The following is a 16481-nucleotide window of genomic DNA, read 5'->3' as shown; positions in this document are numbered from 1 at the left end:
ACATTCTCAAAAATTTCTCAAATGCTAGGCCAGTCTCTATAAACTTTTAAAAACTGAAATAATATCAAGCATCTTCTTCGACCACAGCAGATTAAACTAAAAATGAATAACAAAAGGAAGTCTCAAAAATATACAAATACTTGGAAATTAAACAACCTGCTTCTGAATAATCTGTAGATAAACAACAAAATCAAGGCAGAAATTTTTTAAACATTGAAACACATGAAACAGAGACAGAATACACTAAATCATTTGGGAAGTGGCAAAAGCTGTGCTAAGTGGGAAGTCTATAGCATTAAATGCCGACATTAAAAATATAGAAAGATTTTAATTTAAAACTCTAACATTGTACCTCAAGGAACTAGACAAACAAGAACAACTAAAACCCAAATCTACGATAAGAAAATAAAGGACAAATATCAGAGAAGAGATAAATGAAATTGAGATAGAAAAATACAAAGATAAAGAAAATGGAAAGTTTGTTCTTTGAAAAGATAAACAAAATTGATAGACCACAGCAAGATTAATGAAGGAAAAAGAAAATTTGAACAAACAAAATCAGAAACAATAAAAGTGATATGACAAATGATGCCACAGAAATATAAAAGATTATTAGAGACTATAATGAACACCTCTGAGGGTACAAACTTGCAAGCCTAAAAAAGATGGATAAATTCTGGTTAACATACAACCTCCTAAGATTCAATCAAGAAAAGGTAGAAATACTGATCAGACCAATAACAAGTAGTGCAATTGAATCTTCTAACAAAAAATGCCTAGGACCAGAGGCATTCACAATCAAATTCTACCAGACGTATAAAGAAGATTTAGTCATAATCATACTGACACTGTTTCAAAAAATTGAAGAGGAGGGAATCCTCCTTAACTGGTTCTATGATGTTTGTTTCACCCTGATTCCAAAGTTGGGTAAGGACGCAACAAAAAAGAAAATTACAGGCCAATCTTCCTGATGAGAATTGATACAAAAATCTTCAGAGAAATACTACAAGACAATCCAACAGGACATTAAAAAGATAATACACCACAATCAAGTGGGTCATATTCCAGTGGTGCAAAGGTAGTTCAACAAATGCAAACGTGGTTCAACAAATGCATGCCCATATGCCCCTGAGGCCTAACATATGGGCATAACACAATTAAAAACAAAAGGCTGGGCGTGGTGGCTCACGCCTGTAATCCCAGCACTTTGGGAGGCTGAGGCGGGTGAATTACCTGAGGTCAGGCGTTCAAGACCAGCCTGGCCACCATGGCGAAACCCCGTCTCTACTAAAAATACAAAAATTAGCCGGGCGTGGTGGCGCATGCCTGTAATCCCAGCTACTAGGGGAGCTGAGACAGGAGGATTGGAGGATCTCTTGAACCTGGGAGGCAGAAGTGGCAGTGAGCCAAAATTGTGCCACTGCACTCCTGCCTGGGCAATAGAGTGAGACTCCATCTCAAAAACAAACAGACAAACAAACAAAAAACATATAATCATTTTAATACATGTGGAAAAAGCTTTTGACAAAACTCATCATCTCTTCATGATAAAAACTGTTAACAAACTAGACACTGAGGGAACATACTTAAAAAATAGTAAAAGCCATATACATCAAACCAACAGTCAATATCATATTGAATGGGCAAAAGTTGAAATCATTTTTCCCAGCAACTGGAACAAGCCAAAGATGCCCATGTTCACCACTCCTATTCAACATGATATTGGAAGCCCTCTCTAGAGCAATCAGGGAAAAGAAATAAATAAAAGGCATCCAAATTTAAGAAGAGAAAGTCAAACTATCTCTATTTGCTGATGATATGATCTTATATGTAGAAAACCCTAAAAACTCATCCAAAAGGCTTCTAGACTTGAAAAGTGACATTGGTAGCATTTCAGGATATAAAATCAAAGTACAAAGATCAGTAGCATTGTCATACACCAATAACGATCAAGCAGAGAACAAAATCAAGAACTCAATTTCATTAACAATATCTAGAAAAAAATATACAATACCTAGGAATACAAGTAACTATGCTGGTGAAAGATCTCTACAAGGAGAACTACGATACACTGATGAAAGTAATTTTAGATGATGCAAATATGGAAAATCATCTCATGCTCATGAATTGGAAGAATCAATATTGTTATAATGACCACACTACCCAAAGCAATCTGCAGAGTCAATGTGATCCCTATCAAATTACCAATATCATTTTTCACAAAATTAGAATAAGCAATTCTAAAATTCACTTGGAACCAAAAAAGAGCCAAATAATCAAAGCAATCTTAAGTAAAAAGAAAGAAATCTGGAAGCATCACATTACCTGACTTCAACTACAATGCTATAGGAAACAAAACAGCATGGTATCAGGTGACATCACATTACTTGACTTCAACTACAATGCTATAGTAACCAAAACAGCATAGTAACCAAAATGCACGGTAACAACATTTTCTTTTTTGTTGTGTCCTTACCCAGCTTTGGTATAAATAAAGACACATAGATCAGTAAAACAGAAGAGTATTCAGAAATGAAGCCACAGGCTTGTGACCAACTGATCTTCGACAAAGTCACTAAAATAAACACTGGGGAAAGGTCATACTATTCAATAAATGGTGCTGAACAATTGGATAGCTGTAGGTAGAAGAATGAGCCTGAACCTCTATATCTCACTGTATGCCAAAACTAATTTAAGATGGGTTAAAGACTTAATCATAAGATCTAAAACTATAAATATCCTAGAAGAAAACCTAGGAAAAATTCTTCTGGATATTTAGGCAAAGAATCTATGAGTAAGTTGTTGAAAGGAAATGCAATCAAAACAAAAATAGATGAATGAGGCATAATTAAACTAAAAAGCTTCTGCAAAGCAAAAGAAACAATCAACAGAGTAGGCTGACAACCTACAGAATGGGAGAAAATATTGGCAAAGTATGCATCTAACAAAGGAGTAAATCCATCATCTACAAGGAACTCAAGCAACTCAACAAGAACACAAATAACACCATTCCAAAGTGGGCAAAGGACACAAACAGACACTTTTCAAAAGAAAATATACAAGTGGCCAAAATACATGAAAAAATACTGAATACTGCTTATCATCAGAGAAATGCAAATTAAAACCACAATGAGATATTATCTTACACCAGTCAGAATATCTGTGATTAAAATGTGTATAAACAACAGATTTTGTCATGGAGAAAACTTATATACTGTTAGCGAGAATATAAATTAGGAAACCTTTATGGAAAACAGTATGGAGATTTTTCAAATAAATAAAATTAGAACCACAATTTGAACCATTAGAACCACCAGCAATTGCACTACTCTGTATTTACCATAAGGGAAATGAATCATTATATAAAAAAGATATCTGCATTTGTATGATTATCTCAGCACTATTCACAATAGCAAAGATAGCGAATCAGACTAAATGTCCATCAATGGATGACAGGGTAAAGAAAATGTGAGATAGGCTGGGCACAGTGGCTCATGCCTATAATGCCAGCACTTTGGGAGGCCGAGATGGGAGGATCACTTGAAACCAGGAGTTGGAGACCAGCCTGGCCAACATGGTGAAACCTGTCTCTAGTAAAAACACCAAAAAAAAAAAAAAAAAAAAAAAATCGGGCATGGTGGTGCTAAGCCTGTAGTCGCAGCTATTGGGGAAGCTGAGTTAGTGGTGAGAGAGAGGATTCGAAATACATTGGTCAAAGGTTACAAAATTAGTTCCAGCTATTTGGAATTCTGAGGGGAAGGAATCGCTTGTGACCAGGACTTCAAGGCCAACCAGCCTTTGCAAAATAGAGAGACCTCCTATCTAAAAAAATAAAATAAAATAAAATAAAACAAAAATGCAGTTATATAGGAGGAATAAGTTCAAGAAATTTATTGTACAGCATCATATCTATAGGTAATAGAAATGTAGTGTATTCTTGGGCAATAAGGGAGATTTCAAATGTTCTCACCACAAAAATGACAACTGAGTTAACATATATGTTAATTAGTTTGATTTAGACTTTCCACAATGTATGTGTATATACGTATGTATATATATTATATTTCAAAACATCGTGTTGTACATGATAAACATCTACAATTTATACGACAATTAAAAAAGGAATACAAAAAATTGGTAAACCTAATAAATGAGGCATTTCTTGTGAATACATACTGAGCCTATACCCCAGTCATAGACAATATTTATTCTTCTCAATCACGTGGAAAACATTAAACCAATCCAGATCTTATTCTTGTTAATGAGATCACTCAATACCATCAACAAGTTCTGTAAAGAAAAATAAAGGAAAATACTACAAGTAACTACTGTCATGATGCATTAAAACCAATAATATAAAATTTTTAAATACAGTGTACTTACTAAGGTAGCATAGTTAAATAACAATTAGACAACTGTATCTTATCAACTTGGCACATAACTATTGTCATGAATAAATGGGGACCCTAATATACAATAAAAATTTATTTTGAGGAAAATATCAGGTAAGAAATGTCATAGAAATTTCATACCCATGTTCATTTATCGTATTTTTCTTTTGAAAGGATCTACATATATAAGATCAAGCTATGTTACATAAATTACACACATCTAACATGAACTTTTAATCAGTTATAGTAATTCTGTTTTGAAATGGACTAGTTTTATAATGTTAAATTAAAATTGTAATATTTATGTTATAATGCAACATGATTTTTGTTAAAACATATATAGTTAATGCATGGCAATACATATATATGATTTTAATTAAGGTAAATCTATACCATAACTTCAAGTGTTAGAACTATGAGTGCTTTTTAATTTCCTATAAAAACCTTTATGTTTTTTCAAGTTACTCAGCATATGTTGTTATTATTTTTATCATCATAAAATGGATATAATTTATAATCAGTTATTTTTAGCAACAATAATTAGTTATTTTTAATTATTGTATCATAATGATGATTATTTCAAGGTTTGTATATTCCTCTAATTTTTCCTAATTTAATACATAAGTGTAATAAGTTTAAACTTTTGATTACATTTTAGAACACCCAAATATTCATAATTTATTTCTCTCACTTGGAAAAGTAAAAATTTTATTTAAAAAATTAACTTTTTGAACCAGGGGCCATATTTGCATAGTTCCCAGCCTGCTTTGGAAAGCAGAAAGTTCTAAATAAACATGAATTGAAAGAAGTAAAATGATACATTAATACAAAAAAATTTAAAAAATGGATTAGTTTATGAATGGACAAAACATTCTCTACTTCTGTGCTTTTGATATCTTTCCCACAGGGCAGTGGAAAAGAAGAAAACATTAATCTGCAGTAAGTATTAAATCCTAGTCTTTATTAAAATAACTTGTGTTCATTTTCATTCTCTCCTTGACTCGTATATACACTCTAACACACAAACACACACATATGGGATTATTTGCTTATATACGTATCATTATTTGGACACTGAGAATGGAAAGTTCTTGTTCTTTCTCCTCTTCCCATAGAGGTTATCTTGATTCTCACACCAACATCTGTGTCTCTGAGATTCTTAAATATCCCCTTGGGACACATAACATGTATTTCTCTTTAAGGCTCAGTTCAGTAGTTCAGACATAAAGGAATTTATAGGCTGATGGCTGTGGATGTATATTAATTCTAGGATTGTGATTTTTTTTTGACCAAGATTGTTAACACCTGCAGTAGATTGTTTACAGATCACTGTTCTGCTATCCACAAACGAAGGTACTAAAAATATGCAAAAGAGGGGATAGTGACAAAATTTATTTTCTGTAGTCAGCAAGATAAAGTGAAGAGGAGCTTTTGGTATATCTCAGTTGTTTATCATTTATCCAGCTAAGTCATTGATTCCAATCACATAGTTGGAAGGAAGAAGTGTTGTGTGAGGTTGAGTTCTTTTGGAAGACATTTATTTTCCCAAATCAAGCATTAAAATTCAGTGTGAATTATAATGATTATGATTATCTGTGTATTTCTCTATTTAAATGGGAATCCTTTTTTACTAGTGGTGGAAGTCCAGTGTGGATTACCCCTACAACAAGGAGAAATGAGAGACTAGCTAGAGAATATTTACCTATTACTCTTGCTTCTTACTTGCTCTCCTTTATTTCCCCCAAATCATAGTCTAATTTTCCTTGGTTATTTCCTGGAAAGACTGAGATAGGACTTTTGTTTCATCTGTTTGCAGTAGCAAAATCTAATCTACATGGAGCAAGCAACCCTCATATGAGAACGTGGGTCTACTAGATTGGAGATGGTTAAACGAAAACAAAACAAAACAAAACAAATTTATTGGCCTACAGAGTTTAAGAATGAGGTTAAATAGAAGATAACATGTATCAGTATTACTTTTCCAATTACTCTTTCCACACCCCAGCATAGTAAAGTCAAATTTCTTTGCAGAAGAAATTAAACTTTGATGTATACAAACTATTTTAAATGTTTTAGAAAGAAAATTGCATATGTTTGTAGTTATTAATAATACTTAGATAGTTATGTAGTTCTTGGAGAGCTTTGTAAATGTGTTGAAGATGGGACCTAAATTGTTGTGTAAGCATAAAGCCAGTTTTAGTGACTAAAGTTATGCCGAAAACAAGAAAATATAGGAAATACTAATAAAATATTTATCTAGTATTTAGATAAAAGTGTGCATGTAATCTCAGAAGCAAATTATTCTATTTTCGGTTTAGGAGATATTTATGCTTCCCCTAATTTCTCTACCTACTTCTAACACATGGATACTTATTTCACATGCAGTGGAACTATGAACACATACTTGGATATGTGCAGGTTCAATATAGATCTACAAGTATATTTTTCTCCACCCAGGTAATTGTTCTTTCTGCACATAATTCATTAAGACATTAAAAATAGCATTTTCCATTACTTGAAATAGTCACTTTAATTCCAAGAGAAGCTGCAAAAGTGCATCCTGAGCTGCTATTTACAAAGCAATATATAGCCCAAAACAAGCATTGAGCATCACATTTAAGACACTGTTCAATATATTAAAGTGAGATGGAGAAAAGAATTGTGACCCTATTGAATAGTTTATACTAAATTTTCATAAATTATTGAAAAAGTAGTTTTATAAATGGATTATTGCAACTGTCATTAATTGTCAGTTATTTTGCTTAATAATATATTGTAAAACATCTGAAAAATGAGGTATGTGTAAAAAATCTGAAAAATATAATGGTGACTACAAATATAAAATATAAATTCTGCCTGAAAGGCAGAATCCTGTAATTTTGATGTTCAAAGAAAAACATTTCATGTATTGAAAAGACTATCTTTTATGCTTTTACAAAATAACAATTAATATACTTCTGAAAATTCCAAAGCTAAAATTTCAGTTTTTGAACCATTCACTTACCTTAATTAAAAAATTAAAAATGAGTTTATAAGCTGCTATGCAACATAAGTGTAACTTTGGGAGGTCCTCATATTAACATTGTCCTTCCATATCAACAAAGTGAGAATGTGAATTTAAGTGTTTTTCATTATTTGTGTTATAGAAAAACCTTATCAAACCTGGAAAAAAAACAATTTGGTACAATTACTTTTAATTACACAATGCTAAGCATTTTGTCTTCTCAAAGTGATCTTGACTTGAGTGTTTTAGCTTTGAATTCTTTTTTCTAGTATTAGTATATCCTCTCTAAGTATGAGGTATACTGTTTACCTAAAAATGTTATGTTTGTATATATTTTTAAACCTTTGTGTATAATTTTCATTCTGATGAAATCTTATACTGCATATATAATTTTAAAAAATTAGTTGGAATTATTTCAACTTGATGGGAAGTTTAAATTATTTTTATATCCAAAACCAATGTTTGTTCTGCCTTTTTCATCTTATTTTTTTTTCCACTCTGTATTCTGTTTCTCTACTTTATGAGAGAGATGCCTTATGTTGTTTATCTTTTCTAGTAATCTTAAGTAAAACTTTCTCTTTTTTTTCTTCTAGTGGTTTCTTTTATATATTCCAAGTAATATTAGGTTGGTGCAAAAGTAATTGTGGCTTTGCCATTACTTTTAATGGTAAAAACCGCAATTATGTTTGCACCAATCTAATAACACTTAGATTATAATTTAATAATTATCAAAATAAAGTGTTTTGGGTGATTCATTCACTTCTTCATGTACTTATTTATTTATTTATTTTAAAATTGACATTTATTGAGTATCTGAGAGCTTTGATTTGCTCGGCTCTGAGGATGCTTTACCAGACACTGTCCTTACATCGGTGATTTCACTGAATTTTGGAGAATTCTTAAATATAAGTTGATTTTCACAATATCATGAGGGAAATATAATTAAAGAGAATAATTGTTTGAACAAATCAATTTCTTACCCCTAATCACGGCTATTGGTAGCTACATTATCTTAAAATAATTTAAAGGATGGGTCGCTATCATGTCCAAAGGACGTTTGAGACCCCTGATGATGCTTCTGCTTGAAGAATGTATAGGGATTAGCTACATTTGAGGGGAGTGGGCAAAGGGAGCACCAAGGTGGTAGAGGTTTGCCTATCACAAAGCTGAGAATGTCAGTGTGATATCAGTAGGAAACAGCAAACAGCAACAGAAGAGAATGCTGTTCCTACCCCTTTGACCTGTCAGAATTCTAATCATGCTCCAGGTCTGGAAGCATCTGTCCTCTTCTCTAGGAACATCTCCTGAGGCTAGGTTAGACACACAGGTGCTCCTATGACACCCAGTATAACTCTAACATTTTGTAATGACTCGAGGACATATCTTTGAGGAGCATGCCTATTAACAAGTTTAACCTGTGTTTTTCTACTATTTTCAAAACAAGTTGCCTTTTGATAAATCTGATCTGTCCTCTTGATCTTACCCAATAAAGCAGAACATGTGACTGTACTTCCTATCAGATGATAATCTTAAAACAGTGTATTTTATTAATGGAGGTTAGGATGAATACCTCCTCTGATGGGGCACAAAAGAGAGTTCATTTGGTGGCACTTGTGATTCCTACGGTGTTAATTTTTGTAAGCATTGCCAAAATGGCTGCCAGCCTGAGAAGAAAATACAAATATGGGTATTGAGCACTTAAAATGTGGTAGCATGTTTTAACATATTATGTCCTTTAATCCTCTTGGCAATTTAATTTTTGTTATTATAAATTCTAACATAATATGCAATTTTACAATTAATCCAATTACATGTTGATTGATTTTTACAACCCGAATCTTGTACATCTCACAAGCAAATCAAGTAAGAGAATACGACCAGCAACTAACAGGACCCTTCTACCACATACTGCCTTTCAGTTATCACTCTCTCTCACTTTGTAAAAAGATTTTTCTATTTCTAATAGCACAGAATAATTTGATCCGTTTTTGTATTTCATTTAAAGAACACAAGATGTTACATACTATTTTAAGTCTTTCTAAAAAAAATTAACACATATTGTGAGATTCGTCTATATTATGCATATAGTCATAGATTGTTTATTCTTATTGTTACGTGGTATTTCATTGTGGGAATGTACTAAAATTTATTTACCCATTTGATGTTGATAAACGTTTAGGTTTTTTTCCAGTTTTAGGCTATACTACAAATCATGTTTTAATAAGCATTCTAATTGATGTATTCTAGTAAATATATATACATGGTTTTGTTGGAAATGGCAATGATGGTCATGTGTATGCTTATCATTATGAGATATCCAATAAACAGTTGTTCTAATTTACATATCTACCAGCAGTAAATGAAAGTTCCAGTTGTTCTACATCTTTGCCAATGCTTGGTATTTTTAGTTCTTTTCATTTTAGCTGTCCAGTTTGGTATGTCACTACATACCAAAAAAAGGTGCTTTGTCACGAGAGATACAATTTTTACTTATTTTTTTGATTAATATAAAAGTTTGTGCCTATTTACATGTTCATTTTCGCTTTCATTCCTCTTTTGAAGTGTATGTTTCTTCCTGCAACTTTTTCTTACTGATGTTGTGAACTACTTTATATATTTTGTGTATGTATGCATTTGGATATCTTCTAGTTTGTGTTGACTAGATACATAAAGAACAAGAAAGATATCTTGAAAAGTGAAAATACTGAATCAAAACTTCGTTGACTTTTTAAAGTTTTGTGGGTACATAGTAGGTGTATGAATTTATGGGTGTATGAGATATTTTGATAAAAGCATACAATGTGTAATACTCCCACTAAAGGGCCGGGCGTGGCAGCTCATGCCTGTAATCACATCACTTTGGGAGGCTGATGCATGTGGATTACCTGAGGTCAGGAGTTCGAGACCAAACTGACCAATATGGTGAAACCTCATCTCAGCTAAAAATGCAAAAATTAGCTGGGTGTGGTGGCGTGAGCCTGTAGTTCCAGCTACTCGGGAGGCTGAGACAGGAGAATTGCTTGAACCTGGGAGGTGGAGGTTGCAGCCAGGATTGCGCCACTGCACTCCAGCCTGGACGACAGAGCGTGACTCTGCTTCAAAAAAAAAAAAAAAAAAACCTATTGAAGTAAATAGGGGTATACATCATCTCAAACATTTATCCTTTGTGTTGCAGACAACCCAATTATACTCTTTTAGTTATTCTTAAATATACAATTAAATTATTATGACTATAGACACCCAACAAATTTACTAATTTTTGAGACCCCAAGCTTCATTGAGTAATAACTTAATTAAAATTTCAAAATTCTTTGAACAGTGCCTGAGTACCCAAGAATAAATATCAGCCATTCATTAAGAGTAAAAATTAAAAAGTCAACATCTCTTCTCTCAGATCATCAGTGAGGTAATCAAATGACTCTTCTTTAAAATAACATCTATATTGAGATGAGTATAGTTATAGTTAAGATAGATATTCTAATAAAAATACCATTTGAAAAGTCAGAATTATACTTGATTATAAATCTATGAGATTGGGAATATGTCTTTTTATAAAATAATTAATGTTTTATTTGCATCTGTGTTGAAAACTTAGACTGCCCAATAAGAATTTTTTACTGAATCAATAAATTAATCAATCAATAAAACTAAACAGACAAACAAAATTATTTCTTGGCACTCAGAAATTTGGTTGTTGGACCATTAAAATGCATTATGGAATTTTTAATAGTTGGGGGAGAGGGAGACAGTAAACATAACCTTTATTTTCTCTTGTCTTTTTTTTTTAACTCTAGGAAAACCCAGACAAATTTTGAGCTATTTCATAACCTACCAGACTTATCATGCTAACACTGAATAAAACAGACCTAATACCAGCTTCGTTTATTCTGAATGGAGTTCCAGGACTGGAAGACACACAACTCTGGATTTCCTTCCCATTCTGCTCTATGTATGTTGTGGCTATGGTAGGGAATTGTGGACTCCTCTACCTCATTCGCTATGAGGATGCCCTGCACAAACCCATGTACTACTTCTTGGCCATGCTTTCCTTTACTGACCTTGTTATGTGCTCTAGTACAATCCCTAAAGCCCTCTGCATCTTCTGGTTTCATCTCAAGGACATTGGATTTGATGAATGCCTTGTCCAGATGTTCTTCATCCACACCTTCACAGGGATGGAGTCTGGGGTGCTTATGCTTATGGCCCTGGACCGCTATGTGGCCATCTGCTACCCCTTACGCTATTCAACCATCCTCACCAATCCTGTCATTGCAAAGGTTGGGCTTGCCACCTTCCTGAGAGGGGTATTACTCATTATTCCCTTTACTTTCCTCACCAAGCACCTGCCCTACTGCAGAGGCAATATACTTCCCCATACCTACTGTGACCACATGTCCGTAGCCAAATTGTCCTGTGGTAATGTCAAGGTCAATGCCATCTATGGTCTGATGGTTGCCCTCCTGATTGGGGGCTTTGACATACTGTGTATCACAGTCTCCTATACCATGATTCTCCGGGCAGTGGTCAGCCTCTCCTCAGCAGATGCTCGGCAGAAGGCCTTTAATACCTGCACTGCCCACATCTGTGCCATTGTTTTCTCCTATACTCCAGCTTTCTTCTCCTTCTTTTCCCACTGCTTTGGGGAACACACAATCCCCGCTTCTTGCCACATCATTGTAGCCAATATTTATCTGCTCCTACCACCCACTATGAACCCTATTGTCTATGGGGTGAAAACCAAACAGATACAAGACTGTGTCACAAGGATACTTTCAGGTTCTAAGGATACCAAATCCTATAGCATGTGAATAAACACTTGCCAGGATTGAGAAGAGAAGGAAAGAATTACTTCTATTTGCCTCTTATGCAGGAGTTGATAAAATCTTTCTGGAAGTACGGTATTGATCACAAAATGGAGTTTGTTGACTGGTGCATTCTCAATAAGTACCTTGGGAATCTCTTCACTGGAAGGCCCACCAACATTTCTATATATTTTTTACCTTCTCACTCATGTGAAGGACCAGTCTAATAATTAAACCATATTTTATTCGACAAAACCTAATGAGTCAATTTTTTATGAAAAAACAAATCTAAGTAGAAGGAGATGATGTGAGTCCTCTTTTCAATGATCACAATTTTCAGATTAATAGCCAGTTATTACTTTTGTCTGGAAAACATGTGCTTGATATTTCTCATAACTACCAAAAACCTGTTTCTTCAATGACATTTTCCTGAAGGAGAATCTAGAGTGTATCCCATAAAGTCATTAATATAATGAGTTTTAAGTTTCTAAGAATCTAGCTAAAATAGTATTAGGCTGAATAGGTCACATAATTATTTCACAACAGAATAATTGGATATTTCATTTTCTTTAAAGGGGCTTTTAAAAAAGTACAGAGCCTGGAAAGAGAGGTAGAGACCTTAACCAAAAATAAAAAAAAGTATAATTTTTTTCTAAGACCTGTATGAAAGGAGATCAAAATCTACTTGTTTCATTTTATCTCTAATTGTGAATCTAATAAGGAAAATTAGGTGTACATTTCTAATATTTAAGATTTATCTAAATTAAAAAACAAGCGAGAAACTATAGAACATAGTACTTTCATGTTAATGTCTCATAAACTAAGCCAATTATATAAGGAATATAAACTCAACTTTTACTGTTATTTTTCTATGTCCAACTGACAAGAAGACACGTGCTTCCCTGAAATTTAGTTAACTATGGTTGTCAAATTGCATTTTTTCACTTAGTGAATCCTTCTTGACTATGTTGCATTTTACAAGCTGGCCAAAGAGCAGTACCCACTAAAATATAATTATCCTCCATGTATCGCCCCATTTCAATATTTGCTATACCCTAAAGCTAAAAGTTGTCAATATTCTCTTTACTTCCTCAATCTGACATCACTCTTCTCCTAGTTTGTCTTTCTCTTATCCCAGTTGTTATCTGAAATTGCTGTTGTCAACTTCACCAATGGTTTTCCATGTTAACAAACTAAATAGTCCTCCTTCTTTGCTCATCTCACACTCTCTCTCAGGAATATTGATTTCAATTCAGTATTTCCAATATCTTGAAACACTATATCATTTTTATTTACTTCAGAGACACTATATATTTCATTTATGTAATACACTTTGTTTAACTTTGATTTGTTTTCTACATTCTCTTCCTAGATATTCTCCTTTAGTGTCATGGTCTTAAGTATTGGCTATAAAACTAATGATTCCCCAAAGGAAGCTAAGGTTCAGAGAACTGTTTTCCACATACTTATTCTTCATGGCATACTATCTTTCTTAGACAGGTCAATATCTCCTTTTTCCCCCTGCATTCTCCAGGTCTACAACAATTTTCCATGTCCTGCTCCTCCAGTTTATCTCCCAGTGATTTTGGTATAACATTTGTTATATTTTAGTTTCCTTAAAAATAGGTGTTATTATTCAGTGATTTTATGTGTTTTAATTTAAATACATTTTATTGTGCTAAACAACTTAATCTGCTAATTTCTCACTCAATACTTTAAGATGTATTTATCTTAAATATTTATCTTGGAACATGTATTTATATTTTATACTTGTCAATTTAATGTGTATTACTTATTTCAAAATTGTTAAGTTGGCTAGATACAGTTTTGATAAAAAATTTACATCTACTAACTTCACAACACACAAAAATCACTTGTGCTTCCATAAACTATCCTCGAACAATGTGAAATGGAAATTAAGAAAACAATCTTTTTTACAGTAATAATGTCAAAAAGAATATAACCCTTTGAAATAAATTTAACCAAGAAGGCAAAAATTTATGCACTGAAAACTACAAAACTTTTTTTTTAAAGAAGATGCAAATAAATGGAAAGATATTTTATGTTCACATTTTAGAAGACTTGCTACTGTTAAAATTCTCATACTGCATGAGGTAACTATGAACTTAGTGCAAGCCTTATTTAATTCCCAATGAAAATTTTTATAGAAATAAAAAAGCAGTGCTAATATTCATGTGGAACCACAAAGGACTATAAATAACCAAAACAATCTTAAGAAAGAACAAAGTTGAAGGCCTCACACCTCATTATTTAAAAACATATTATAAAACAACAACAATTAAAACAGTATGCATAAATAAGTGTAATAAATTAAAACAGCACAGTATTAAGACACATAGACCAATGGAATAGAGAGCTCAGAAATAAACCCATGCACATATGGTTAATGGATGTTCAACAAGGGTGGCAAGAAAACACAATGGGGAAAGACATTCTCATCAACAAATGAAATTGGGAAAACTGAATATCCATATGCAAAAGAATGAAATTGGACTCTTATCTTACACCACATACAAAAATAGATTCAAAGTGGATCAAAGACTTATACCAAAGTACTAAAACCACAAAACTCCTAGAAGAAAACAAAATAGAAATATTTCATAATATTGGTCTTGGCTATGATTTCTTAGGACATTAAGAACACAAGGAAAAATAGCAAAAATAGGCAAATGGGACTATATCAAACTGAAAAGCTTTTGCACAGCAAAGAAAACAATCAATAGAGTAAAAGGGCAACTTACAGAATGGGAAATAATATTTGCAAACCATATATCTGATAAGAGATTAAAATCTAAAACATATAAAGAACTTCTAAAAATCAATAGCAAAAAAATTGGTGAGATTATGAGTATTGGAAAGATTGTTTTCTCTTTTTTATTACTCTCTTAAAATTGTTCTACCTATTCTGTTGTATATCTGTCATACTACTGGCAGGTATGTAAATTTAACCAACTATTTTTTGCATATCTTGTAATGATAAAGATACGCATAACCATCAGGTCTATTTCACACAAAACTGTAAATATATAATGACCAGAACCCATCAATTAGAATGCTTACTACAAGATGATTTGTAGAATAACTTAAAACTGGAAGTATCTAAATGTCCATCACCATCAGATGGGTTAAATGAATTTTGGTGCGTCCCCACAGTGAAATTCTATATGACAGTAAGAATATAAAATCTACAACTTCAGGTACAGACTTTAACTCACTTCTCTTAACAATTAAAAAAAAACAATTATACAGAAAGTTAGCAATGATATATAAGAACTTATAACACAATCAATCAACATAATCTGAAAAACACTTCTAGAACATGCTATTCAAAAAGAGGAGAATACATTTTTTTTCAAGTGCTCATAGAACATACCCCTAAATTGTACTGAACAATGAAAGAAACCCAAACTTTTAAAAATAATTTCAAGCATACAGAGTGTATTCTCCACATAAAATGAAGTAAAACTGGAAATATATTATTCATTATATATATAAAATATATATATATAATGGTAGCATATATTATATATATATAAAATATATATAATGGTAGCATATATATGTAATGAAAATCTCCAAACAATAGAAAACTAAACAGCACATTTCTAAATAATCTTTGGGTCAAAAAGGAAGTGTCAAGGGATATTTTAAAAAATATATTGCCGGTCACAGTGGCTCATGCCTGTAATCCCAGCACTTCAGGAGGCCAAGGCAGGTGGATCACCTGAGGTCAGAAGTTCAAGACCAGCCTAACTGACATGGTGAAACCCTGTCTCTACTAAAAATAAAAAAAAAAAAAATTAGCCGGGCATATTTGCCCATGCCTGTAATCCCAGCTACTTGTGAGGCTGAGGCAGGAGAATCCCTTGAACCCGGGAGGCGGAGTTTGCAGTGATCCGAGATCATGCCACTGAACGTCAGCCTGGGCAGCAGAGAGAGACTGTGTCTCAAAAAAAAAATTATATTGAAGAAAAATGACAATTCAACATATCAAAATGTGTGGGACACTGCAAAAGTATTACCAAGAGGGAAATTCATAAAATTAAATAATTATATTAGGAGAATTAAAAGTCTCAGATCAATAGGCTCAGCTACCACTTCAAGAGTATAGAAAAAGTCAGACTATAAATCCAAAGCAAGTAGAAAAAAGAAAACAACAAAGAGAGTGAAATCAATAAAATTGAAAACAGAAAAATAATAGAAAAAATCAATAAGGCATGGAGCTGCTTCCTTGAAAAAATCAATAAAATTTATAATTTCTCA

The 16481-nt window shown here is 32.7% G+C and overlaps 1 protein-coding gene across 1 annotated transcript; it reads left to right on the top strand.

Annotated features, from left to right (window-relative positions):
* Positions 1-10738: 10738 nt before the first annotated feature.
* On the top strand, positions 10739-12512 carry LOC100454220 (olfactory receptor 52N4). The gene is made up of 2 exons (XM_002822108.4): positions 10739-10801; positions 11190-12512. Exon 2 carries the CDS (start codon positions 11238-11240, stop codon positions 12201-12203), a length of 966 nt encoding a protein of 321 aa, XP_002822154.3. The 5' UTR covers positions 10739-10801; positions 11190-11237; the 3' UTR covers positions 12204-12512.
* Positions 12513-16481: the final 3969 nt, after the last annotated feature.

This window comes from Pongo abelii, chromosome 9, assembly GCF_028885655.2.
Source record: "Pongo abelii isolate AG06213 chromosome 9, NHGRI_mPonAbe1-v2.0_pri, whole genome shotgun sequence".
Taxonomy (NCBI): domain Eukaryota; kingdom Metazoa; phylum Chordata; class Mammalia; order Primates; family Hominidae; genus Pongo; species Pongo abelii.
The sequence above is the reverse complement of the archived record's forward strand: the minus strand, read 5'-3'. Positions and strand labels throughout refer to the sequence as shown.

Excerpts from the sequence above, each read along its gene's own strand:
- LOC100454220 (XM_002822108.4), top strand. The coding sequence starts at position 11,238 with ATGCTAACACTGAATAAAACAGACCTAATACCAGCTTCGTTTATTCTG.